Source organism: Podospora anserina, chromosome 6, assembly GCF_000226545.1.
Source record: "Podospora anserina S mat+ genomic DNA chromosome 6, supercontig 2".
Classification (NCBI taxonomy): Eukaryota; Fungi; Ascomycota; class Sordariomycetes; order Sordariales; family Podosporaceae; genus Podospora; species Podospora anserina.
In genome coordinates this window covers 325291-351676 of record NW_001914857.1, presented here as the reverse complement: position 1 = coordinate 351676, position 26386 = coordinate 325291, and the positions used below count along the sequence as shown (strand labels likewise).

Below are 26386 nucleotides of genomic sequence, written 5' to 3'. Positions count from 1 at the left end.
AGACAAGACAAGGCCCGTCCGTCGGAATTTGGAGAAGCGGCAAGGGTGAGACACGAGAGAAGCTGCAGTTCCGCTCCTCACGCCGCTTTAGGCAATCCGAAGTTGGCTACACTTATAACGTACCACAAGAAGGCCAGACGTTCAGAAGAGAAAAGAGACGGCGGGAGAGAGAAAGAGAGAGTGGGAGTGCAAAGTCGGAGGTCGGGAGGCACTCACACTTACACATGGGTTCGTGAGCTATAATTTTACAATAATGTAGTCTAAACTCTAATCCACAATGGCCGGCACTCATCAACGCGAGTGTTCCTACTGTGCAGCACTCGGGTGGATTTACTCCTGAGTCAATGGTACCTGGGAGCCAATGCTTCTGATAGGTAGATTAGAGTGGCATTGTGTTTTCGAGAGAATATTCGCGCTTCGGGATTATCAAGTGCCAGCGTCATTGAAAATATAAAGTTTTTCTACCATGTCAGACAAGAACAACCCCGCCCTCTTGGATGATGCCGCAGCATGGGCCACACGTCCAAAAAATGAAGTGACGCCTGGACTGAACAAGTGATGAATGTGCTCGAACTGACACTATCGCGCTGTCATAGTCGCCACTGGCGACGAGAGGTACTCACCCAACCTACCCCGAACGCTCCGTAGAGGGCCACGTATTGTGCAGTCAGCGATATCTACATCCAAGAGAATCAATCAGGGGCACATTTCCTGCTCGACCACCCATCCCCGTCCCTGCCCTGCCTTGTCGATGCCCCAGTCCCCCAGTCCCAGTCCCAGAGCGGACAGAGCCGTCCGGCATCAGGAAAAGAAGAAAGCCGTGCAACGATGGCCTCAGAAAGCAACAACGTTTTGCTTTTCCCTGTCTTAGGAGCAGGTCCCACCAATCATCGGGCAGACAACTGCGATAAGAGGCCCCTCTTTTTGCTGCCACGATTGTCTTGAACGACTCCACCATTGCAGGCTTGGCGATTTGGCTGCTACGTCAAGATCTTGCCCAATAGCAGCCCACCAGCCCCCTGCACGAGGCGTTGAGTCGGACCACAGATGCTTCTTCTCTTCTCACCAGTGTCACTCTCTCCAACTCACAGTCCCGTCAGTCAGTCAGTGTGTGAGTGTCTGTCTCACAAGGGGTCGGTGATCACTTTAGTCTGTTATCAGATCGTCGTAGTTACACTCAGGAGAACATACAAAATGCTGTGCTTTGGCCCGCGTGTTGCTCCGTGAAGTCTTTCCCCCTTTACACACACTTCATCCATCAGTGCTCCGCTTTGCGGCAACCTGGAACCACGCTTCTCGCTTCCCGGCTTCAGTCACTCCTCTGTGCCGTCGATCGGCGAGATGTCGGTGCAGGAATCCGATAACCTGCCTCTCTTTGACTCCCCATCGGCGTCCTCCAACATTGGATGACGGTCGACCGACTCTGGGCGGAATCGCGTGTTGGAGAAGCAGACTTGAGCTTTTGTTGGGACGAGCCGCAAGTTCCTTTCTACTACCAAGGGACTACCTACATCATCCACCATCCGACTGAGGGGAGCGAGGCCCGGAGACTTGGAGACTTCTTGTCCAAAGACTTCAAGGCTGGCCGACGCCGCAGCGCTGCAGACGGTGTCCAAAAGTAGGCGGATGCACTGTGCAGCATAACCATCCCCTGCCACTCTCCCCTGCTCTGCCTGTGCCGACCCAGCGCCCGCCCGCCAAATTCTGTGTGGTGCAAGGTGCGCTCTGCGTTTTGCCTCTCCCCACCGTGCGACACCACCCAGCCCACCCTACCCACCTTTTCTTTCACCACCGCATCCATCTCTCCATCCTCGGTCCTCCATCCCGCCTCTTCGTTACTCGCTCCCCCAGTTCGCACCGGTCGACGACCTCAATTCTTCAACTCTTCTTCTTGTTTGTTGTTCTTGTCATTTTAGGCTTTGGCCACTGCCCGCTCCCTCCACCCATCCCCCCGTTCCCCCCGTCCGTCGCCCCGTTCCCTGCCACCCACCATGGCTGCTTAATTGCAAAAGCCAATTGCCCGTCCGCCGCCATAGCGATCCACTCGTCCCGTCTGACACCGCTGTTCAGCATGAAGGTTCCCCCGAAGAGTGACGTCCAGCCAGTTTCCCGCCATGGAACCTCAGCAGCCACACCGTCCCCATCACCGCCCGTCGTATCCCCAACTTCACAACTTATTCCATCCCCTGCCGCCGAACATCCCACACCGGACTGCCAGTAGCACTCCCGTATCGTCGCCGGGACTCTTCAGTCCAAATCAGCCCCGCCCCAACATGTCGCTCCCGCAGTCTCAGGTCGGCTCCGAGAGCACACCACCGGGCGGTCTGAATAGCCCCTATCTGCACCCGCTGCAGTCCCATAAAGTTCGAGAGTGAGTTGTCATCCGATCCTCCTCCGTAATGCTTCGCTGGCCGGGCCGGAGTCACTCCAATGACTCCCTCCCCTTCTGCCGAACCACCCTCGGCAAGCTACTGACACCAATCCACTTCTAGAACCCACAAGGCGAATGTCGAACACGATGAAACAACGGGCCGAAAGTATGTCAACAACTACGAAATCATTGAGGAGCTTGGCCGTGGCATGCACGGCAAGGTCAAGCTGGCGAGGAACATCGAGACACAGGACTATGTCGCCATCAAGATCATCCCACGCTTTTCCAAGAAGAGGCGGCTAGGAAAGGTCACCGCCATGTCGACTCAGGACAAGAGCAAGAAGGAAATCGCCATCCTCAAAAAGATTCGGCACCCGAATGTTGTCGCCCTGCTCGAAATCATTGACGATCCCGTACTGAAGAAGATTTACATGGTCTTGGAGCACGTCGAACTCGGCGAGGTCGTATGGAGGAAGAAGGGTCTACCGCATATCTGCGCATTCGAGCGCCGGCGCGTCGAGCGAGAGCAGCGCGGCGAGAAACCCACGCCTGAGGAGGAGCATTACGAACACATCTTGGAACAACGTCAGGCGTTGAAGAATGCGAAGCGGGCGAGACAGCACTCTCGATCACAAGCCAACCCAGCCGATTACTGGAGCCTCGAGTATGGTGTTGACGAAGACGACATGGAATATTTCCCACAATCACTCGGCAAGGACATGCCAGAAGGCTATGCTGGCCACGTGCCATCAAGCCCTGACTCCTTTGGTGGATCAAAATTGACGTCTCGAGCTCCTTCGGGAACTAGACTCGCTAGTCTGAACGTAGCATCTCGCACCGGAACCCCCGAGCCCTTCGACTTGGAAACGGCGTCGATGATTTGCAACGAGGACGATCTCGAGACACCGGGGGCGATCCGCTCCAACCCCATGTCAGCAACGGCACTCGACGGGACCATGTATGGCGCCTATCCAGACGATCCAGCCTTCCGTGGGCGATCACCGAGCATGGCCGATTCCATCATTTCGCACATGTCTTCGATTGACTATAACAGAGTACATGATCCCTACGTGGACGATTATTCCTACGTACCGTGCTTCACCATTGAGCAAGCGAGAAACACCTTCCGCGACACCGTTCTAGGCTTGGAGTATCTTCACTACGAGGGTGTCGTGCACCGAGACATCAAGCCGGCGAATCTGCTGTGGACCAAGGACCACCGTGTCAAGATTTCCGACTTCGGCGTTTCATACTTTGGCCGACCTGTCCGCGATGGTGAACCAGACGATGCGGTATCCGAGTCCGAAGCCCACGATTTTGACGACGACCTCGAGCTTGCCAAGACGGTGGGCACACCCGCCTTCTTTGCGCCCGAGCTTTGCTACACAGATGCGTATGACGACAAGCCGGGAGCTCCGCAGCCCAAGGTGACGGAGCAGATTGATGTGTGGTCACTGGGTGTCACACTCTACTGCCTTATCTATGCTCGCATTCCATTCCTGGCCGAAGACGAATGGCAAATGTTCCGAAAGATTGCCACGGAAGAGGTCTACATTCCCGCTCGGCGACTCGCCCCAGTTGACCCAGCTACCAAGCCCGATGAGAGATCGCTATATACGAGAATCAACAGACCGCCATACCGCGATGACGATGTACTTCAATATGAGGAGGTGGATCGGGAGCTTATCGACTTGCTTAGGAAGATGCTCACCAAGAATCCCGAGAAGAGAATTCGCCTTCGTGATGTGAAACGGCATCCATGGGTGCTTCACGGCATTCCCAATATCCTGGCGTGGCTCGATGATACCGATCCGTCTCGACGCACATCTGGACGCAAAATTCAGGTTGACGAGAAGGAAGTAGCTCGTGCCGTGGTTCCCCTGACGTTGCTCGAGCGCGCCAGATCGGCTGTCAAGAGGGCTGTCGGAAAGGTGATGCATCGTCAAGACCGAGCGGAGAGCGTCTCTTCACGCAGGCGGGCTACGAGCAGCGCCGCAAGCTCTGCGGGCGACAGCCCAATCACACCCCATCTGCGAGAAGGACGTCGCAAAAGCATTCGTCCAGATGATTATTTCACCAACTCGACGCCACAGACTCAGCCCCAGAGCGAGCACCCCTTAACGCAAAGCGTGGTGGCCAGTCCGCTTAACAGCCCCCCCACGGAGCCGCATCGCGAACCTACGCCCCGCCAGGTACTCGAGCTCGTGACTAATAATCTCAGTGCTCGCAATGAACGGTGGCTTGCGTCGGCCTCGGCCTCACCTTACAGATCACTACCTCGTCATGGTCCCTCTCGATCTGTCAACAACGCCTTCCTCAGCCTTACTCCCGGGCCCGGTGAGATACGGACAATGCCGCCAACCCCCTTGTTTGATCCTGCGACCGAGGATCCCAGCAGCGCCTTGCGCAAAGCCCGGGACATCCGTCCCATTACCGACGATCTGGGCCGGGCAAGATCTGTGGATCGGGGGCTTTTCGCTAGCACCGATAAGCGCGCCGAACCAAAGGTCTCGTTGAGCACGGCTATGGCCCCAGGAAACACGACTTTCACACAGAAGCCGCTCCCCTCCCGCTCGGTTGAGGTTGCCAGAGACCTGGACCGGGAACGTGTTGCTCAGTCTCCCATTCTGAGCGCGCTGGGAGGCTATCACTATCCCCAGCCAAAGTCGGACCCAAACATTCAGAGACAGCGGTGCGCCGTAGAGCTTGACGAGAGGCCGCAGACGGCCCACCGTGTGGAAGACCTGCCCGAGGTAAAGACACCGCAGCAACGCCAGCGACGGGTTTCCCTGTTGGAGCCGTCTCCAAGGACACAGTTCCCGTTGCGCCAGCCTACTCCTCCCATAGCCGAAGTCGACCCCGCCCTCATCCCTTGTCCTCCATCGCCCGAGGACGATGTGTTTCACCCCGAGCCCCTTTCGCGAGGAGAGACCGTGGTGACTATGAAATCATCTAGTTTGGCTTCGATTGGCGCCTTGACGACACCTCTCACAAGCCCCAGCGAGGCGGCGAGCCCAGTCTATGGAATCAACTCGCAGCCTGCCAAGGATGTTACAGAGCACATGCTTGCCTTCCAGTCGGATCCTTCCTTGCCGGCTCTTCTTAGCAGCACCAGCTCTGTTTCGGCCGACCTGGAAGGCGAATTCCTCGGCACCCCCGGGGTTGTTGGTGGACACACGGTGATTGACACAACCGACACAATCACACCGCCAGCCTTTTCGAAAGAGCCAGCCTTGGGATTCCCTCTCGAGGACCAAACCCGGAAGGATATCGTTAACCTCAGACTAGACGAGAGAGCCCGTCCAGCCAGCGCCATGGAGACCAGCCGAGGCCGTCAAGTTTCACGGAATCACCACGCTGACCACGATCACGATGATGACAGTGACAGTGATGAGGGACTAGTCATGGCCAAATCGAAGAAGCGCCACCCGCCTCGGGAGAATCAGTCGGTGGGCCGGTTAATCGTAACCACCCGCCGGAGAGACACCAACGCCAGTATTGGCAGCACCGAAACTGCCAAGAAGATCATTGTCGATGACGAGTGAGCCGGTCACTACAAGCGGGCGTGTTGCAAGATACATGGATTGTTTCAAGGGAAATTGCGGTCGAGTTTTTCTTTTTTCGAATCTGTTTTTTCTCTTGTCTACGCGTTGTTCAATCATGGCATTTACACGGGGCCCCGTGGGTGTTTTTACTAGACCTGTTGCAGACAGACTGCCAGCATTTTTTTGCAAAGAATTTCTTATTCTGGGAAGGAAATGGGGGGTGTGGGCGTTTTACAAGCAGTTTCTTTGATGAGAGAGTTTGCATTGATTGGGATGAACGAAGTGAATGAGAGGGATGGGTGATGATGATGGACGATGGGCCACACAGATGATTGGGGGATGAGTGAGAGAGGTGCTCTCTCTGGTTTTCAATCATAGCAGGGTTTTTTTTTTCTCTTGCATCGGGGACAAATGGACAAGCACAAATGGGTGGTGGGACAAGCACACAACAACAATTACAACAAACAACAACAATTGCACATTGGGCGTTTTTTTCTTTCTCTTCTTTCAAGGGCAGAAACAAAATGGCAAGCACAACGATCAGAATCAATCAAGATATTGAGAGTGTTTTTATCCTTGATTACTGAAACCCGCCCAGTTTTGTTACAATACCTGGTTTTTTTTCGGCTTTTTTTTTCGATTCAAGTGTACATTTTTACAACCCTTGCCCTGTATGGTCTGTGAAGGGAAAGGGGGGCGAGATTATTTTTATATAATGTTGTTGTTGTTGTTGTTGTTGAAAGAAGAAGATAAATATTGATATTCATAGTTGTGATTGTTTTGGGTGTTTTGTTACTAGATTCTATCTTTTTTGGAGGTGGTGTTTTACTCATTCATGCATTGGATTTGGAAAGGGGACAGGGGTATGGATCATGGGTAGATGGGTTGGGGGATGTTGAATTCACGCCTTTTGTGGTTTCATGCTCTTGATTGACTATTGGCTGTTGATGATGGGTATGGTGATATGCACGCCACGTATTCATGTGTTGCTTACTGTCTTTACCGCGATACACGCGGCAGGAATAACACATGAATAGTAACCGGTAGGAGGAACCCCGGACCGAAACGGAGGCATAGTAGAGGATTGACGATGACTGACTGACTCCCCCTGACCCAATGTGCTGGCTGGCTCCATAGGAGGAGCCCCTACGTGCATGGGGCTAGGGTTAGACGACTGCTACACATACTATTCCTCATGAGAAGGGTGTCTCGCACAGTGTGCGACAAACTGAAGGGCGGGTTGGGCCCCAATCAGGCAAACCGGCTGGCTGGGCTAGGCTGGGCTGGGCTGCTGGGCGAGACGGGAGAGGAAGCCGGATGGGTTTACGGTGCCTGAGTGGCGATGTTAGCTTGTAGAAAAGGCGGTTTTTAGTTGCGTGACATTCGGAAGCCGGCTGCCCGGCCGGGAGAGTGAGAGGCTTTCGGTCGTCGGGAGTGGGGACTCGGGAATGGGGGTCGGGACATAGCTAGCGGGAACGGGAGGGAGCGGTGAGACCTGAGGCAGGTGTTCTGGATCCCTCTCTTTCCTTTGCCATATCCACTTTGGGGGTTGGGAAATGCGTACAGAGTGGTAGTCTCGTGATCGAACAGGTGTGAGAAATGGTGGCATGTGACAGTCACACTGACAACGACAAGGTAAGAGGTGAGGCTTGTGGAGGGGGAAGGTGTTATCTATTTCATCTTATCAGAGATAATGATAAGATCCTTGCCAAGGAAGGAAAAGCTTAGCTAAACGTCGACCCCCCCGCTTGTTCTTTCAGGAAGTGCAATTTGCCTGCCGGGAGGACCTGGGTAAGTTGGCTGGCTGTGCGACGTCAGCGGGACTCGCTGGTTCATTGACAGCCTTGTCGCAACTTTTGTGGTCGCAAAAGAGAATTGTCAACGGCAAGACTAGCAGGCGGCTATGGCGAAGGGAACGAAAGATGAAACGGGGGATGGGAAAGTGGGAGAGAAAAAGCAGAAAACGATTGTCTTTCTACATCCAGACCTCGGGATAGGCGGCGCCGAGAGGTTGGTTGTCGATGCGGCGGTTGGGCTGCAGAAGAGAGGGTGCAAGGTGGTGATTTTTACTAGCCATTGCGACCCAGGGCATTGTTTTGATGAGGCTAGGGATGGTTCGTTCCTCTTACGTCTATCTACCGGACTGAGAGGATGCTAATAATGGTTATGTGTAAACAGGAACCCTCGACGTCCGCGTAAGAGGCAACACCGTCATCCCCCCTTCCATCCTCGGCCGCTTCTCCATCCTCTGCGCCATCCTCCGCCAGATCCACCTCATCTTGTCTATTACTCTCTTCACCTCGGAACTCTCCAAGATGAACCCTTCGGGCTTCTTCATCGACCAGCTCTCCGCCGGCGTACCCCTCCTCTCCCTCTTGCGGCCACAGACACCGATATTCTTCTACTGCCACTTCCCCGATTTGCTCCTCGTCCAAAACCGAAACTCGTCGCTGTTCAAGAGACTGTATCGGATCCCGTTTGATGCGCTGGAGCAATGGTCCATGGGCTTTGCGACCTCGACGGCGGTCAACTCGAATTTCACAAAGTCGGTCGTTGCGAAGACTTGGCCGGGTTATCCAGCCGATCAGCTTAAAATAGTCTACCCCTGCATCAACACCTCCCTCCCCTCCTCCTCCTCCCCCGACGAAGAAACCCAACCGATTAAATGGGGGCAGTCGGAGAAGTCGATCATTTTGAGTATCAACCGCTTCGAACGCAAAAAAAACATCGCCCTCGCCATCCAAGCGTTCGCCCTCCTCCCCGCTCCCGCCCGACAGAAATCAAAGCTTGTCGTTGCCGGGGGTTATGACGCGAGGGTGCACGAGAACGTCTCTTACCATGCTGATCTAGTCAGCCTGTGCGAGAAACTGGGGTTGAAGTCTGCCACTGTCAAAACGGTGGTCAGCGCGCTGAACTCGAGCATAGAGGATGTGGATGTCTTGTTTCTGCTGTCGGTGCCGAATGCGCTGAAGGAGATTTTGTTAAAGAGTGCAAAGTTGCTGGTTTATACGCCGAGGGAGGAGCACTTTGGGATTGTGCCGCTGGAGGCTATGCTGAGGGGGGTGCCGGTTTTGGCGGCGGATAGCGGGGGGCCGTTGGAGACTGTTGTTGAGGGGAGGACGGGGTGGTTGAGGGCTGGGGAGCCCGAGTTGTGGAGGGAGGTTATGGAGCGCGTTGTTGAGCGGATGGGGGAGGGGGAGCTGAGGGAGATGGGGGAGGAGGGGAAGAAGAGGGTGAGGGAGAATTTTGCGGAGACGGAAATGGCGAGGCAGTTGGAGGGTGTGTTCGAGGAGATGGAGGGGGTGGATGCAAAAGGGGCGGGGGCTTTGGGATTGGTGTTGGTGGTGATGGCGGGGATTACGGGGGCGATAGGGGTGGGGATTGGGTTGTGGTTGGTTAGGACGCCGGCGGTGAAGTTGTAGATAATAAATGGAGGGATGTACGGTAGGGGGGAGATGTGTATCATCTTCAGGCCATATGCGGCAACAAAGAGTGACCGTCTATTTGACTCTAATTAAGGACCGTGTTCTACCTAAAGGCCCAGTTTGCTTTGTTATCCTAACCTCTTCCCTGTTTTGCTTCTCCCAGTATCATCATCATCCCCCCGTCTGCAAACCCTTACTTATAGTTGGGGTGGCTAACCAACTTCTTAAACTTGTTCACCACCCTCTCGATCCCATCACACCCCATCTTCAGCACGTCCATCTTGGGCCCGTACGAAAACCGCACAAAGTGATGACACGGGCTGTCAAACAAATCCCTCCTCCTCGCCGGGTTCAAGTCAAAGAAGATCCCCGGAACAACAATCACCTTCTCCTCGAGACACGCCTGGAAAAAGTTCAGCCCGTCCGAGATCGGGCCGGGCAGCCCCTCGAGGTTCAGCCAGATGTAGAACGTGGAATCAGGCACGTGGCGGATAGTAAATCCCATCCCGCGGAGGCGCTCGACGACATAGTCACGCTTCTCCTTGAAGTGTTGCTGAAGAGCCTGCATCTCCTTCTTGACGAGAGACGGCTCGAGCATGGGGATGGCGGCCTCCTGGAAGGGGACGTTGGTGCCGCCGTCGAGGTAGGAACCGCAGGAGCCGATGGCTTTGATGAACTCCTTTGGGCCGAGGATCCAAGCGACACGCCAGCCTGGGAGGCGGAACCGCTTGGTCAGGCCGTCGATGATGAGCACGTCGTCTTCGTCGACGTCGATTACGTTCTCGGCGGCGGAGATGGAGGTTCCGTCGCAGTTGGAGGTGTAGTTGTACCCAGAGTAGAACTCGTCGCTGACGAGGGTGGCGCGCTCACGGCAGATGTCTTGGATTTCGGCGAGCTCGGGGTTGGCGACGACGAGGCCGGTTGGGTTGCGGGGGTTGGAGGTGATGATGACGGAGGTGCCGCGGGCGATCTCCTCGGCGATCTTGTCGGGGTGGATGTGGTAGCCGTCTTCCTCGGACAAGGGGACGGGAATGGCGGCGAAGTTCTTGAAGAGGGAGAGCATTTCGTTGTAAGCGGTGTAGTCGGGGATGAAGAAGCCGACGTAGGCGTTGTTCAGAACGGCGGCAATCCGAATGAGACCAGCACGGCCGCCGGGGACGATGGCGACGTTCTCCCAGGTGTATTGGCTGGTTTTGCCCTGGCGGTGCATCGCGTTGTAGAGGTTGGCTACGGCTTCACGGAGAGGCTTGATTCCGGCAGTTGGGCCGTATTCACGGCTGCCGAGGCTGATGTCAATGGTCTTGGGCCGGGGGAAGCAGCCTTCAATGTCATCTTCCACTTCAGGGGCACCCTCTGTTGGGTTTGTTAGTGACGCTTCAAGAAGAACAGGAAGGGGGTTACATACGGCCTAGGTTTGCCCATTTGTCAGGCTCATCGAGGAAGCCATGCTCGGCTGCTCGCTCGGTACACCAAACAACACCGGTAGAAGCCCTGGTGGCATCCAGACCGGCATGAGGAAGATGGCCCTCATGAGCAGCACGAAACTGCCTGTGGATCTTAGAACTGGCCTCTGGACTGCATCAGTAACTGTCGCCAAGACTTGGGGGCAAGACAAATGGTGTTTGCATACCGTTGATACCAGGCTCGGTATTGGAGAAACGGCGGGCAGGTCTAGGAACGCCCGTGTTCCTATTGATGGAGAACTTTCTGTTCCCAAAACCTAAAGGGTTGGACATGATGGTGTTGTCGTTCTTATCTACGACCCAGGGGATAGTGGGTTTTGAGAAGTGTGGTGTAGCAAGTCCCCAGAAGGAAAAGAGCGGAAGTTTTCCTATTATATGGCGCCCCGCATGTGTCCAGCTGAGCTCAGCTAAACTACCCAACTGATTGCGTTGGTAACTAGGATAGATAGTTTACCCAGCGGTGAAATGAACAATCAGACGGAAACTTTTGCACAAACGACAATCGGCGTGGTAGTTCAAGCCTCGAAGAGGGAGCACCAACGGGGCGGCAAGTGTGGCAATGTCAAACGACTACAGCGAAGACATTGTTTCACCGCCAGATTTACACACGACATATATATCTCAAGGCCCCTCATGGCACGAAACGAGGTTGAGGAACGTGCTTCACCGCAACATGCTTGGTCTACAAGCACAGCTCATGCAGCTTGTCGGAGAGCGTGTCGATTTGAGTGGCCAGGGCGATCCGAGCAGCTGCGCCCCTCGCACATCGTATATATATTCCCCTTATCTATTGTTCCTATCGTTGTATAAGCTGTCGATCATGTTGTGACACCGGAGAGCCAGTAAGAGAGGCATTTCACAAACGTCGATCAAGAGAGTTACGGGGTCCGAGTATGAATTAATTATTATGGAATTCTAGAATGTTTCAGTGAGCACAACTTACAACGCTCAGTCATCGAAATGTCTGTGATTCTCCCGGGCTTGTAGAGAAACAGCTGACCAAGAGTTGACGTGGAGGAACACAAAGTCAAAAGTGTGGATCATCAACGTCGAAGCTCTCATCAACCCCACCATCAAGGCTGGGAGTGGGTCGATCAAGCGGGGTCCAAACCAAGCATCAGCACGGGCCACATGGTTGCTGCTCCCTGCCAAGATTTTGACATGCTCTTCATGACCCAAGCCCAGCTTCTCTCCAACATACACAAACATCAAAGGACAAGGTTTACAAACTCTTTACGATTCAGCTTTCGGAACTATTCTTCTCTCACATCTATGCTCAAGACTCCACAACCTGCCAATCCCCCTGAATATCTCCGTTGTCATTTAACCAAGCCGTGCAACTCTCTTCCTCGTTCGTAGTGTTGCCATCACAATCTCTCAAAGTTCCGCTGGTGCAAATGTACACTGGCGTGAAGCCAGCCGTCCCGCTCACTCCAGCAGGAACCAACAGCGGGTAAGTGATCTCCTGCGTCTCAGTCGTGGCGAACTCGAACCCGACCGAAGCCGACACAATTCCAAGCGGGTCACCAACAGACACAGAGAAAGTCGTGCGGACTTCAACTGAGCGAGAATGCCTCACCTCAATGGTCCGGTCTTCGCTCGAGGGGGCGATGGTGCTACCAACAAGTTCCGTCTCAAAAGTCTTGTAGTAAGGCTGTCCACTCGCGGTATAGGAGTCTTGCTCATACCCTTCGCAGCGGCGGTTCATCTTCTTGGCCCGGGCAGCAAGGGATTCGGGGGGGTATCCGACCTCCTTGGGAGGGATGATGGTGCCGTTTTTGAACTGCAAGTACAGCCCACCGCTACCCGAGCTTCGAGCAGAGATCCCGAAGGGGAGTGAAGAATCGCGCCGGGTGTGGCCGCCAATCATGATGTTCCTCTTCTTGTCATAGGGGATTCCGAGAGGGTTGCACTCGTCGAAGCCGCAGCAGTACTGGACCATGAAGGTCTCCTCCATCTCAATGGGAGCGCGGTCACAGCCGGGATCATTGCGCCATTTCTTGAGATTGCCGCAGCCGACGCTGGCTAGGGAGGCAGGAGAGCGGATGAGAATTGCGCCGGGGCCGTCATCACCACAAGGAGCGTCGGCATAGTTGCCAAAGACCTCGTAAAGAAGGTTGCCGCCTGAGCCTTCGTTGAAGCCTTGACCTCCAAAGACGACATCGGTGTCATAGATGACACATTCTGGGACTGCATTCAGGAGGTCAGCTTTCCGGTCTTCAGAGGGAAGGACATGAGAAGCACAACTTACCACGCGACTCTCCCGAAATGACTGAGGATGGGCAGTCGGAGCAATCCTCGTCTTTGCACCAGTTGATAACCTGTGCCGAGGCAACGCCCAAGGCGGCGGAGAGAAGGACGGCGTTCTTCATGGTGGGATAGGGGCTCTGAATGTTCAGAAGGCTTAAGATGGATGGAAGTGTGATGGTCTAGAGATGGAAATGGTCCTGGTGAAAGTGAAGATCTCTTGATCTTTATACCAGCTTTACGGCGAGCTGCTCTCTCCTTTTGTCCATCTCCTCTTCTTACACTTTGATGTTTTCCTCGACTATCATCTTCGGGTGACGCGGATTTGATGCCGAAAACTCCAATCTTTTGATGCTGATGACATCACAAAGTTCCTGGCAAGTCATTGTTGTGACCGACAAGTATCTTCGAGTATCCTAGCATGTCCGTCTCGGACGAAGACATTGTCGGTTCTTGAGACATCGTGGCTCAATGGAGGAGGACGCACAAGAGTATGGGTTCATTCTAGGGAATGAACTTGTTGATCCTCAACTTTTGAGGCTCTACAGATCGGCGATGCAAGGTCAGTTGCCCTTGAATCGTCGAGGCTACAGTGTGTCCACGCCCTCTTTTGCCCATCCTGCAGGCAGATATGGTGTTGGCGGCTGAAGCTGCGGCGTATAAGGCTTGGTATACGAGAGCCAAGAGTTGTTCTCTTTACCAATAGAGCTTGTTGGGACTCAACAGCAAGTCTGATGGCATGCTGAACCGGTTTTTTTCGACATATCAGCCCATATTCCCTATGCTAGGCATAACCAGATGCAGGAACGGTCAACTTAGAGTCAAAGGGAAGAAGTTTGTCCAAGGCTTCAACTTAGGCTGGCGGATTTACCAGCTGAAAAATCAACACTGTAGATCCCAACACTTACTCCTTACTATTGGTCCCAACAACCATCCTCCTCCTGCTCAGCAAATCCCCCAGATGTCAATCAATGACTATCACCTCCCCATAACCTGCCACCCACAAGACTGGTTACGCCTAACTGACACTCGCCTAGCAAATTCTCCGATCGATCATCGGAAAGATTCACCGCTGCAGGTTTGCCAACTGAATCTTTCCAGGTTCGGGCACCCTGGTAGTCATTCAGCCCACGCATTAGTTTTTCTGCAACAGTGAACCAACAGCCGTTGAGCCTCCATGCGCCGGTGCAACGGCGACGGTCAACCAACAGGCAAACGTGCCGTAGTGCCGTTCTTTCCGGAGAAGCTGTTTTGCCTCAGCGGCGCAGTCCAGCTACAGCCTTACTTCTGTTGTAACCCTTCTCGCCACTCGTGGCGGATATGCAGGCGCTTTACTAGAACCAGCCAGCGGGTTTTTTCAGAAGTGTAAAAGCTTTGAATACCAAGACGATCAAAACTTGATTTTCCCAGCAATAAAGAGAGGAATCGTCGGTAGGAGGATTCAACCCCACACTCGGGGAGGCTCCTTTGGGTTCATTGTCAGGGGTACAGTGGGTTGTTTTTGGAGGACACAAGATCTTTTTTTGCGGGGAGGTGGGAGGGAGGTGAAGAAGGGGGTGAAGAAGGTAGAGTGACGTCAGTTGTTGATGTAGAGGTTTGATTGACGAGGTAGAGGGAAGTATCACCGAGAAATTTGACTGTAGATGTTGTGAAGTTGCGGACGAGGCTTGTGACCGGGTTGGGAGTTGTGATTGGGAAGGGGGGGAAATCATGGCCGGAAAGCCTTGGTGTGATACCTAGACTCTGGGTCTCAACAATCAAAGAGAGATGGCCGAAACGGAACTATAAGACTATCGACCGCCTCTCTCCCTCATCAAAGATTCGGACCTTGTCATTATACTCCCTCCAGACCATCTATCCCCTTCACCTACAGTCATCATAACTTCAACAAACAACAAAAATGAAACCCACCACCCTCCTCCCCGCCCTCCTCCCCCTCACCCACGCCACCCCTTCCTTCTCCCCTCCAGCAAGCCCCAACCCCAGCTGGCACTCCCTCACGACCCGTCAAGCAACCGAAATCCCCCCCAACTCCCTCTACCTGATCGAGTGGTGGCCCGACGGCTGCGGCAACGGCAACGGGCAGTCACTCTCCGGAGGGGAAACCACCCTTGCCGCCTGCGTCAACGTCAACTCCCTCTGGGACGAGGCACCCCCCGACAACGCCGCCGTCCGGTTTCTCTTCCCGGAAGACGACCCCCGCACGTTCAAGTGGAGACTTTTTGGAACGCAGGACTGCTCTGAGCAGATTGAGCTTGGGGAGGGGAACAGCGGGATCTGCATCAATGTTCCTAATGTGCAGAAGGTTGGGGCTGTGATTGTTTTTACGGAGGGGTAGAGGAGGGAATTGGGAGGAGGAGATGTGTGGGTTGGTGTAGGGGGGTTGGGATTGGAATGTCACTGTTTTGAATATTGGGGGGTTGAATTTAACGTGACGGGTCTGGAAGAAGTGTTGTGTAAATGAGATTGAAATATTGTCCTGAAAATTTACCTATCGCGGGAGTGTTGAAATGAGTTCAAGTGGAAAGAAAGTAAGGTATCTCTGAGCTGGCCTGAATAACTCCATCAGCAAACACAGAAACATTCAACCCGACCCATCAGCACAAACTCCCCTATCCCTCCCCATATTTTCACCAGCTTTCTCCCTCAGCCTTATGCACCCTTCCCGCCCGTCCCGTTCACGCGTATAAAACCTCCGAGTAAAGCTAGCGAACAGGCACCTGAATTCAGAGAGGCCACCTCCCCTTTTGGCAGCTGATGAACCTCGATCGTCGATGCGATATGTTCGTTACTCGTGGCTCACCGAGATACCAGCAACCCTATACCCACGCCGCAAAAACATACGGCAACACACCGTCATAGACATCGCCTCTTGTCTTACATCCAGAGTCGGGTTCCCTAGCTGATTCGTCCACTCGGATCTCAAACCTTGGCTTCCCGGTTACACAGCTACAACGTCGCAACGGCCCAACTCGGACATAACACTCACGTCTGTCTCAGTGATGCTTGCCAGGCCCGGGTGGTCGGCAGTGCTCGAGGTTGAGAATGTTTGGGTCTGCATTGTCTGTTGGTGCTTTGGTTCCCAGCAATATACATAAAGGTCAAAGCCGTTGAAAATCTTGGCTTGGCTGACGTCGTTTCGAGCAGAAGGATTCCTAGGCCATCATCACTGCTCCCTTTCAACCACACCAACATTCGCCGTGTTACTCGATCAGAAAAAGAACACAAACCGAATGGTTCGACAGTAGGCAATGACCCTAAAGAGAAGGTTGCACTTTTCCCTCAACTGTGACCTCCACAGACGGTGAACCCTGCCACTCTGTTTGTAACAAGCTTGTCAAACCTTTGGTCGAAGGATGCATTGCCGCTCGCACTGCCTGAATATCGACTTGGCTGACGACTGAGAGCCCTGTGTGCCTTTGTCGAAGTTTGACTGAGGCTCTGTTGAGGATAAAAGAGCCCAGCATCCAGCTGGGTCCATCCCAGGGTAGCTTATCAACATGCACCTCAAATCAAGAGACGCCGCAGTGAAGATGCATTCTTTCTCCAAAGCAACGGCACTAGCCGCCGCCAGTCTCCTGACGCTTGCATCTGCCCAAACCCGTCTTGAGATCGCAGAACAGGCTCTCCAAAACCCAAACGCGACTCGAAACATCACCTTCAACCCGTACCCCGATGTCCTTCCGCTTGCTGATCTCGAATGGACATGGCGTAGGTTTACCTCCAACATAAAAGTGGTATACTAACAAGCGTTGCTCGTAACAGGGGTCAACATAAGTGACAGCCTGACCGACCCATTCAACAACAGGTCCGATGACTTCACCGTCCGCACCTCGTACGACTTGACATGGGGAGGTGCTCCTCGAAACAGCACTCTTGCGGAAGCCCTTCCCGAACTGGGAAACAATTCATTCTGCACCGTTCAGTTCCTGCTGACAGACCGCAGCTGGCCAGCCAACATCACCAACCTCTGGACTGACGAAGATACGGATGACACTTCCTGTGTTCCGATTTTAGGCCCGGACTGTGTCAACTCCATCATCAGAAGCACAGGCTTGAACAACGGTGGACCTTGCCAGAACCCTGGTGGGACCTGGACAGATGCACCAGAGTGTGCTTCATCTCTCGGGTACATGGCCGATTCAAGACTGCTACCTGGTCGAACGTTTGTGGATCTCAGCAAGGCAAGATCCGGGTCAATGTTTTTCTCCCTGCAGAGCGACGAGTACTCTGATCTCGACAACAAGACCATATACGAGAACTATCACAATGCCATCCACATGATGCTTGTCAACGCACCGGTGCAGTTGGTAAGGTCTCTCAACGGCGGCTTTCCCACTGATGCCCCGAAGAGACTCCTGTGCATGAGAGTCAACACCTCGCAAAGGGAAGTTGATGATGACGAGGACGGTAATGATGGCGGTAATGGTGGCGATGGTGGTGATGGCGGTGATGGAGGAAATGACAATGAAGAAGGAAACGAAGGTGGTAATGGAGGTGGTGGTGATGGAGGAAATTCTGCTGGCCGAGATGCCGCCAACTGGTGGATTATGACTGGGGCTTTGTTGATCACCGCTGTAATTGGGGCTGCTTTGTAAAAGCAAGAGAGATGATGTATGTTCTGTGTTTAATCTCGAGCATTCGATGAAACTGAGTCTTTGTGCAATACACTTTACCACTCTCTGCTTCGCTATTGGTGCTGCTGCTGGTTCGTGAGACTTGTTGAAACCATGAGCGAACTCGCGCGCGGCATGATACGATTGGCCGCAATGATCATATGCATAAAATCTGGTCTGAAAGCTTCGCGAGATGCCTGTGGAATACTTAGGTATTGCTGAATTGAAGACACAATTGTAAGTAAGAAGAGGGCTTGTTTTTTGGGGGGGGTAATGAGTTGAATCTCAAAAGCAAAGACCTTCTGGGGGGATATAAAAAAGATAATATAGAAAAATCACAAAAGCAAACGCTGAAAGCCAAATGCGCTGTGTGGTGAGTGGTTAGGAATCGAACCTAAGTCCTTCGCTCGAAGAGCAGAATGTAATACCGCTATACTACGCACGCCACGAATGTGGGCGCCCGGAATTCAAATCAAATAGTGTGGGCTGTTCTTGTGTTCGGTCTTGGTTCGTGTTGAGTGTGGTGATGAAAGTGGCGTTACTCAACCAGACTTGTGTGAAGCTAAAACTGGTGGATGTCAACCCTTGAATATCAAGAGCAGCCGCCGATACCATCGGGTATAGTCACTGGATTATCCCTTTCTGAGCGCCTTGCCGTCGGATATTTCGAATGACGAAACTCGTGCAGACTTGTCGACATCTGCTAATATATCATCGGAACGTTGCGACCGATGGGGCCGCGTGAAGGAGCCGTTACATTCCGTGTCGGTCCCCAACAGACAAGAACCAAGCAACGGGTCAGACTGAGGGGCATTCGGGCATATTGAACTCGCATCATGCCGAACGTGTTCAATAGTGACTGTAAATTGTCTCGTGGGGGCTTCAAACCGGTCGAAGGATATGTATGTGTGGGCTGAACGTGGCAAACTGAATACGGAGGGTCGGCTCGGTGTGCTAGGATCGGTTCGCGTAGTCGTGTTGGTGGGAAGACGTTTGTTTGAGTTGAGCCTGAAACCTTGAGGGGAAGTATACCGTCTCTGTAGTTTTCTTGAATAGGGTACTGTAAACGGCGATGGCTTTTCTTCGAGATTCTCGCCAACAAGATCAAAGACACAAGGTGAGTGACTGGCCAGACGCCTAACGTCCCGTGGGTCAAAGTGAAGAGCCGAGGCTTGTTACTCCAGGTGTCCAACACCACGAGTTAGACTATCACCCCCTGTGATCAGCACAGGTCAGCAAAGCGTGCGTGGGGGATGCCGTGAGCAGTTCCGCGGAGCAGATCACTGCACTCTGCAATGGCATGTTCCCGTCTGACACGGGATACCTTCGAGAGACTGGTACATCCAACTCGAAAGGCTGGACATGTGTAACAAGACGAAAGAATGGTCGCTTACCCCCACGTTGATCCTCCGTCTGCAGGCAAGCTGAAGTGCTTCTGCAGACTTTTCCTAGCCACAGGACTCGCCGGTGGTCTGGCCAAGGGGAGAGTGAGGGAGGCCGGGTGCTTGTCCCGCTCTCTTCCTGTTTTCTTTTACCCCATAGCGAAGCTGGACCCTGATCTTGTTGCCCAACATGCTGCTGTGGTTGGTTCAGAGCCGTGGGGAAGTCATGTCGGGGTTGATTCTTGCTGCGAGGCTGCCACACCACGTTCTCGATCACGCGTCGCAAGCCGCCAGCGAAGTCTCGTCTCGATCAATCAAGAAGAAGATGAAAGAAAGAGGAAGGTTTCAGCGGTCACTTAACCGGTCAAGACTTTCAGGAAGGAGCCTGTCAGAGTGGGAAGTGCATTTCGGGAAGCGACGATGCCCACTGGATTTCCAGAGACACCTGGTTACCGTCGGAAGCGGGAAGGAGCAAAGAATCCAGGCCCATTAAAAGAAGGCCTGGAGTCATCCAGCTAGCATATTGCGTGATCGGGTCCCTGTGCGAACCATGAGCACCACCGATGACAACCAGCAGCAGAGACAACCACGCATATCGCTCCAAATTAGCAGTGTAACCTGCCTTAGCTGCGGGTCACACACCTGTCAATACCGCCATCAGGATATATCGTGAAAGTTTTAAATGGGCTTTCTGGAAAAATCAATCAACACCGTTGATGTCGCCATTTCTGTCAGACTCACGGGTTCAAAGGGTCTTTCTTGGCAACATTTAGAGATAGTGCACAGACCACATCCAAGGTGAACAGCTAGCCTCACCTCAGCTACACCGTAGGTAAAATTGGGGACTGTTCTAGACGTTTCCAGTCTCCATCAAGCATCATGATTCAGTGAAAACACCAGCACATACAAGAATATCTCCATCGACAAGCCTCACCTGTACGGTAAATCATCCGAAGCCATTCCCAAACCTTAAAACGCCCCAAGCATCAAAAGAGAACCAAGCAACACATCTGCAACGGGAACATCCTGTCAGATCGATCACAATCATCACATCATTCTTCCCTTCTCACAACCCTCCTCATTCTCACTCCCCTTCTCACCTATCCGAGAAGAAAGTGAGCTGCCCACCCACCCCAACCCACTGATGCGTCTCCGCCCCCAACTCTTCGCCCAACTACTACTAGCCAGAAGAGCACATTCCCATCGGACACTCTTGCCATCTTCTTCACCATCGGCCTCAACTCAGCTACCCCACCATCACAACCACCTACTGCACCACCACCACCACCGCAGAACAATGTCCAGCGACACCACCACTAGCCCCGCCCCATCCGCAACAAGCACGCCACCCAACCCCGGGCGCTCACCATCATCCCATCAACCTTCAACAACAACAGCCGCATCTGCTGCCACACCCGCAGCAGCAGCCGTTAGACCCGCTCATGTGGAAGAACAAGAAGAAACCCCATCATCAACAACAACAACAACAACAACAGCAACCACTACCCATCAGGAGGATGACCCCACCGCAAATGTCGCAATCCCAAAACAACAACCACTTCCCGCCCTCCCCGCCCCCGGCACCGAGGAGACCGAAACCCCAGGCAAAACAACCACCGTCGTCGTAAACGGGGCCCCCATCTCCCTCGACGCCCTCGGACCAATGGTCGTCAACAGGGACGGCACCCTGGCCCGCATCGCCAACTGGCAGGAGATGTCCTCGTTCGAGAGGGAAAGCACGCTTCGGGTCCTGGGAAAGAGGAACCAGTTGCGTTTGGCCACTCTACGTGGTGTTGATGAAAACAATACAGCAGAAAAGAAAGAGTAGTAGAATAGTGTTCAACAATCAATGTGATCATGATATTTTGTTATGACTTTTGTATATTTATATTCCTCTTGTCGCTACATATGCGCTACCCGACCATCCCATTCATCAACTTCGTAAAAATATTCATATAACTCTTGTATCCATGTGAAATACAAGACATCATACGACCACCAGTGTTCTGTAACTGCCTTGTGGTACAAAGTGATGATGATGAGATCTGTAGCTTGCAAGCTTCGTAAAAACACCAAAAGCAAACAGTACTAAACAAAATCACCCCTCCGTTCTTTTCCCTCCAGCCTTTCAGCTGAAATCCCACCCACTCCCTACTCCTCCCCACCCCCCAAATGATTACCTTATTCCCTTCCCGCTTTCCCTTAAAGCTCCAGAACACCGGAAACCCAAGGTAAATGGACCAGGTATAAAGAAAAAAGCAAGTCGTAAAATCAGACAAGACCAAAACAAGAAACAAAAACAAGAAAAGACCGAATAATTCGAGATGAAACGCCTTCGATGATTTGAATGATGATGATGATGATATGGTATATCCGCAGCAAAAAGGGCCTCTCCAATCCCCCACCGTTAAACCCCTCGCTGATGAAATGACTCGAAACCGGAAGAGCCCAGATAAGAAAACCAGATTATGATATCTTTGTCACCAAAGAATACCTCAATCCTTCCTCTTGGCGGGCGACTTGTCCGAGTCGTCAACGGCGGTGGTGGAGCTGGCAGCGCTGATGCTGTCCTTGATACCCGAAGACGACGATCCTTTCTTGGCTTCCCTGGCCGCAAACTCCTTGAAGAACTTCTCGAGAATGTCCTGCTTGTCGCCGTGTTTCTCCGTCACGAGCGACTTGAGCCACTTGTTCTCCGTCTCGAGGGCAGAGATGCGTCCTTCCAGCATGGTAACCTTCTCCGTCATCTCCTTGGCCGACTTTTCGAGGGCCTGCTCCCTCTGCTTCTTCTTGATGCGGAAGCGTGCGCTGGCGGCCGTGTTGCGTCTCCTTTTGTCCTCCTCAGCGGCCATGCGCGACGCGTCTTCGAAGCTCAGGATGCGGTTCGGGGGACTAAGCTGTTCAGTGGCCTTGCGCTTCTCGCCCCCGATAACGGGAGCTGCTACAGTGTGAACATACCCTGGCTGGTGCTGCTGGGGGACTGGCGGGGCATAGGAGGATTGGGGGGTGGGCTGGATGGGCTGCAGGTTGCCTAGGTTGTCTGGGAAGGCCGGGACCGTGGGCGAGGTGTAGTTGCTGCCAAAATCACCGAAGCTGTAGTCGCCTGGAGACATGGTGCCATGGTCAGCGAGTGAACAACAATATCGATACAAGACGTAGCCAATTGCACAAGTACAAGACAAAAGAACAGACTAGAGTGACGGACAGCGCCGCCGACGGGGAGGGCGGAGATCCAGGGATATTGAGCCAAACGGCGGAGCGGTCCCAAACGGGCCACTGATGCCCCAGTGTCGATGGTGCAATCCCCCAAAAGTCACGAGAAATGGCATCATCGCGAGCATCGACGATCATTTGTCAGCCCCATATAGGCAGGCCCAAGCATCGCCCAGGGACTTCGTGTTTCCCAACCGCATGCACCTCGAAGCCGGCCCATGGTGCAGCCTTCCAATCACAAGCCGCCCGCAAAACATGGGGGCACACTCGCCATGAGCGAGAGAGTGGGGTGCGAAGCACTTGCTCGATCTGCGATAAGACGAACCGCTCTCTGTGGCCCTGTCACCGCCCCGAGACTGCAGCCTTTTCCATCTTCCCGCTGCTTTCCGGTTGCGACATAGCCAGGTGATGTATTCAGCACTTGCTGAGCGGGTTGGCTGTTGAAGGGGTCTTGTAGAAGGCAGGAGGAAACTGAAACAACCAGCCAAAACAACTCAAAGTCCTCCACCACCAAACACCGCAGCACCATGACCAACCCCTGCCAATATCAAGATTGAACCAACAAAGAAGCATATGAAAGTGAAAGAAAAAAACCAAAATTGACGGAGTAAAGCCACACTAACCTGGGATGGAAAAATCAGAAAAGCCAAAGTCACCCATGATAGAGTCGGCCGACGTCAACTCCTCGGTTGGTGATGTTTGTAATGTGTCGGGCTTGACAGGTGGCGCCTGGTAGTCGGTGTTCTGGCCAGTCTCAAAGTCGAAGAACTGAGTGTTGGTAAAGAGCGCAAGGTCCTTGGCGAGGTCTTCATCCGTGATGAGCGTCTCCTCTACCACGCCGCCATCTTGGTTCAATTCACGGAGATATTGGGTCACATTGACACCTCTCCGCGCGCTGGAGTAGGCCATGGCGATGTTTAATTCCTCTCTCTTGTCAAACGTCGAATAAAGCTCCAGCACGCGCGCTCGCGGGGGTGATTGCCTGAGGGGCGTTTAAGAGTCTTTGGTCGTCGAGTGGAATTGGTGATTGTGAAATCCGTTCCTTTGAGATTTAGACAATTGCAAATATGTCGGCAGGTGGGCGGTGGGCGGGAGACAAAGGGTCGGTCGAGGGGAGGTGATGAGGCGGGGCGTCCTTTGGTGGCCGGAGAACAAATCGGCACTCGCTTCGGCTTCAGTTCCTAAAAGGAAGCGAGCGTTGTACGGGCGAGTCAGCGTCTTTGGCTGAAACAAAGAGCTAGACGGGTCGGTGGATGTAGGGCAGTGAGAGCTAGCTGGGAGACGGGGCCCTCTGCTAGCGATGATGGCCTCAAGTTGGGAGCCAGTGTGTTGCTGAAGTGGAAGAGTGATGGAGACTGGACATGAGAACAGTTCAAGAAATCGGCGCCCGGGCCAGTGGGAAGACAGTCGGAAGACAGCGCTCAACATGGATTTGGTGGGATAACCCTGGTGCGCTTCCCGCTATACCCACGGTCCGATGGTCGCTATTAGTCAGAGGCACATTGACTCCCACGCTCTCGGTAGCCGAGACCCAAATTGCCCGAGTGCCCCTCTCTTCAGACGGACAGGACTCCAATCACTGCTAAGAACCACGCGCTTGCAGACAATTTTTTGCATTTCCATCACGAACCTGCGTTAGCAATTCCGCTCCTACTGAAACCTTCAGTCTCTTCAGTCTCAGGGCCTTCTTTTCTTTGTGCCATTGACCCTATCACGACAGGTACAGGAACGTGTTTTCCCCGCCCTTTCTTTGTCTGTGCCTGAGTCGACGGTTAATCAGTCATCATCAATGAGCGTGCCAAGAGCACAATGCCTGTTGATCTCCATCCATTTCCACTTGAAGAGAAGGGGCAGAATCGGAGCAGGCCGGGGCTCATCTTTAAACGGTTGTCCAGCCTGGTGGGGACAGTTTGCCACGCTCTCACTCGGCAATCGAGCCCTGGATCTCAGCAGATGCTGACAAAAGCTCACAACTGAAGACTTCAGAGGGAAACGATCCGGAATTCCAAGAAGGGTAAAACGCACGTGAAGGAGGGTTCCCACTCACTTGGCTCCCACCTGTCTCCGCGTGCTCCGATACTCGGCACCCCGATACGTGGCTCGGCAACGTCAGCGGCTCGATATAGACGCTTGCCCCTTCCTATCGTCTAAAATCTTTTAATGGTAGCTGTTCTTTTGGTCGGTGTTTTCTTCTTCAGAATCCATTGTGTACTACCGTTCATCTAGAACCATCAAAAGAGGAGGAAAACGCTGATGAGACATGTCAAAAGCCAAGATATTGAGGCGTGCGGGGTGCGTGGGCGCTGTGCTGTTGTGATTTTGCGGGGTGAAGCTCACCTAGATAAGAGCACGGGCCACACACTGCGGTCCAGACCACCATGTGACGCGAGAACGCGCTCCAACTGCCAACACGTTCTGCAAAACGGCGTGGGGGCTCTGGACCAGCTCAGCTCTGTAAATCAATTCCGGGTTTCTCGGCCTGCACCCCCCGAAGCTCGCCGGAAACACGGTGCGAGCGGATCCATTGTTGACGTTCGCCGGAACGGACCCTCTCCGGAACACCCCGGCTACGGCAACCCATTCTGTTTGCTATCACGGAGCTCCATTTGTTTCTTAATCTAAGCCTGAAGATGTCCCGAATATCAGTCCCTACCACAGCGCCTCTGCCCTCCTCTCTACGCGTCAACCCCTCCAGCACAACAGTCACCAAAATTCTTAGCCGGCTCTCACGCGCTTCTCTCATCTCTGTTGCCTTGGACTGGCTAGACGAGGACAACCTATCTCTAGCCACCCCCTACCTCCGTCCAGACCAGGATGACGATGAAGAAGAAGATGACGGCGACTTCTACCCCCCTGCCTCATCCCCGGAGGAGCTCCGGGAAGAGTACCTCTCCCTCCAGAATCGTAAAGGCTCCAAAAGAGATGTCCTAGACAGAATCACCACAGGCGACTGGCGGCACGGGGTATCGCTCTACCAGCTCGCCATCGCAGACCTGCAATACCTCTACGACCACCCAACCTCCCAGAAATGGTCAGCATATAACATAGTCCCGCTGAAAGCACCAACAGAGGACGACGACGGCGAGGTGCAGCCGCTGGAAGCCGACAAAACATCACTAACCATACCAAGGTTTCACCCTTCGTTGTTTCTCAAATCGCTCCAGGCTCAAATCCTGCCTGATATCAAAGCACACTACAACCTCGACCGTCACAAGACGCTTCCCTTGCTGATACTGAGGATCTTTGTCATCGACTCCCCCTACAACACTCCTTTGTCCCTATCCTCCAATGGCAAAATGGACACTGGCTCCAAGACGATACTCATCGCCTTCCCGGATGGCTCACCAAATATTTTCATTTCTAAACCCACCTCTACCGGCCCGACAGGGGCGTCAGAATCGAAATCGCTTAGGGCGCTGCTGGTGGAGGGGATACCAAAGGCGCTGTCACTGCCGAGGCAGAGGGTCACGCTGCAGAGTACTTCTTTGACGACAAGAAATCTGGAGGGGTTGCTCGATCGAAGGGGCGCGACGAGAGGCAATGCGGCAGGTGGTGGGTGGAGTATCTATGCGGATGAGAAGGTCAAAGAGTCCCCGTTGAGTACTGTTTTGCCTAGCCCACCGTTGAGCGATGCAGCAGAGGAGGAAGAACAAGGGAATGGTGATAAGAAGAGGAGGGAGAGACCGACGGTGGAGGAGAGGGTGAATAAACGGGCCAAGCTGGTCGCGCAAGCTCGGTTTGGGGATACGGCACGGGTAGGAGATGGGAAGGGGGTGGAGAGGGTGGATTTGGTTATGGAGGATCCTTTCGAGATTGGGGGTGATGATGCTGATAGGATGGATATTGAAGGGGAGGATGACGGGGAGGAAGCATTCAGGCCGAATGTGAGGTTGACGTTTCATGGCAGCCATGTCTTTGCGGGAATACGACAGTTGGTCGAATGCGGGGTCATAGATGGGGAAAAGATGCCGGGGTGGATGACGGGTGAGGAGGGTGTCACCATAGGGGCTGTGAGAAATGGCAGGATAAGAGGGCATAAGGGCTCTGGACTGTAGTGTTTTGAATATTCTGTTGTATACTATGAGTGAGCATTTGTATGGAGTTTGGGTGTATGGTAGCCGGCG

The 26386-nt window shown here is 53.5% G+C and overlaps 9 protein-coding genes across 9 annotated transcripts, besides 1 other annotated feature; 6 read left to right on the top strand and 3 right to left on the bottom strand.

Moving 5' to 3' along the window:
* Nucleotides 1-2114: 2114 nt before the first annotated feature.
* On the top strand, nt 2115-5916 carry PODANS_6_4540 (uncharacterized protein; the record flags this gene model as incomplete). Its single annotated transcript, XM_001909917.1, has 2 exons — nt 2115-2371; nt 2493-5916. 2 exons carry the CDS (start codon nt 2115-2117, stop codon nt 5914-5916), a joined length of 3681 nt encoding a protein of 1226 aa, XP_001909952.1.
* A 1903-nt stretch (nt 5917-7819) lies between these two features.
* On the top strand, nt 7820-9338 carry PODANS_6_4530 (uncharacterized protein; the record flags this gene model as incomplete). The annotated part of the gene is made up of 2 exons (XM_001909916.1): nt 7820-8030; nt 8095-9338. 2 exons carry the CDS (start codon nt 7820-7822, stop codon nt 9336-9338), a joined length of 1455 nt encoding a protein of 484 aa, XP_001909951.1.
* Nucleotides 9339-9534: 196 nt separating this feature from the next.
* Nucleotides 9535-11077, bottom strand: PODANS_6_4520 (uncharacterized protein; the record flags this gene model as incomplete). The annotated part of the gene is made up of 3 exons (XM_001909915.1): nt 9535-10694; nt 10747-10911; nt 10972-11077. 3 exons carry the CDS (start codon nt 11075-11077, stop codon nt 9535-9537), a joined length of 1431 nt encoding a protein of 476 aa, XP_001909950.1.
* Nucleotides 11078-12080: 1003 nt separating this feature from the next.
* PODANS_6_4510 (uncharacterized protein) lies at nt 12081-12761 on the bottom strand (the record flags this gene model as incomplete). Its single annotated transcript, XM_001909914.1, has 1 exon — nt 12081-12761. One exon carries the CDS (start codon nt 12759-12761, stop codon nt 12081-12083), a length of 681 nt encoding a protein of 226 aa, XP_001909949.1.
* Nucleotides 12762-14951: 2190 nt separating this feature from the next.
* Nucleotides 14952-15389, top strand: PODANS_6_4507 (uncharacterized protein; the record flags this gene model as incomplete). The annotated part of the gene is made up of 1 exon (XM_001909913.1): nt 14952-15389. The coding sequence occupies one exon, from the start codon at nt 14952-14954 to the stop codon at nt 15387-15389; it is 438 nt and encodes a 145-aa protein (XP_001909948.1).
* A 1162-nt stretch (nt 15390-16551) lies between these two features.
* Nucleotides 16552-17649, top strand: PODANS_6_4505 (uncharacterized protein; the record flags this gene model as incomplete). Its single annotated transcript, XM_001909912.1, has 2 exons — nt 16552-16762; nt 16817-17649. 2 exons carry the CDS (start codon nt 16552-16554, stop codon nt 17647-17649), a joined length of 1044 nt encoding a protein of 347 aa, XP_001909947.1.
* A 392-nt stretch (nt 17650-18041) lies between these two features.
* Nucleotides 18042-18112, bottom strand: a tRNA (tRNA-Glu).
* A 2081-nt stretch (nt 18113-20193) lies between these two features.
* On the top strand, nt 20194-20877 carry PODANS_6_4500 (uncharacterized protein; the record flags this gene model as incomplete). Its single annotated transcript, XM_001909911.1, has 1 exon — nt 20194-20877. The coding sequence occupies one exon, from the start codon at nt 20194-20196 to the stop codon at nt 20875-20877; it is 684 nt and encodes a 227-aa protein (XP_001909946.1).
* A 667-nt stretch (nt 20878-21544) lies between these two features.
* On the bottom strand, nt 21545-23171 carry PODANS_6_4490 (uncharacterized protein; the record flags this gene model as incomplete). Its single annotated transcript, XM_001909910.1, has 2 exons — nt 21545-22152; nt 22886-23171. 2 exons carry the CDS (start codon nt 23169-23171, stop codon nt 21545-21547), a joined length of 894 nt encoding a protein of 297 aa, XP_001909945.1.
* A 1721-nt stretch (nt 23172-24892) lies between these two features.
* Nucleotides 24893-26317, top strand: PODANS_6_4480 (uncharacterized protein; the record flags this gene model as incomplete). The annotated part of the gene is made up of 1 exon (XM_001909909.1): nt 24893-26317. One exon carries the CDS (start codon nt 24893-24895, stop codon nt 26315-26317), a length of 1425 nt encoding a protein of 474 aa, XP_001909944.1.
* Between the last annotated feature and the right edge of the window lie 69 nt (nt 26318-26386).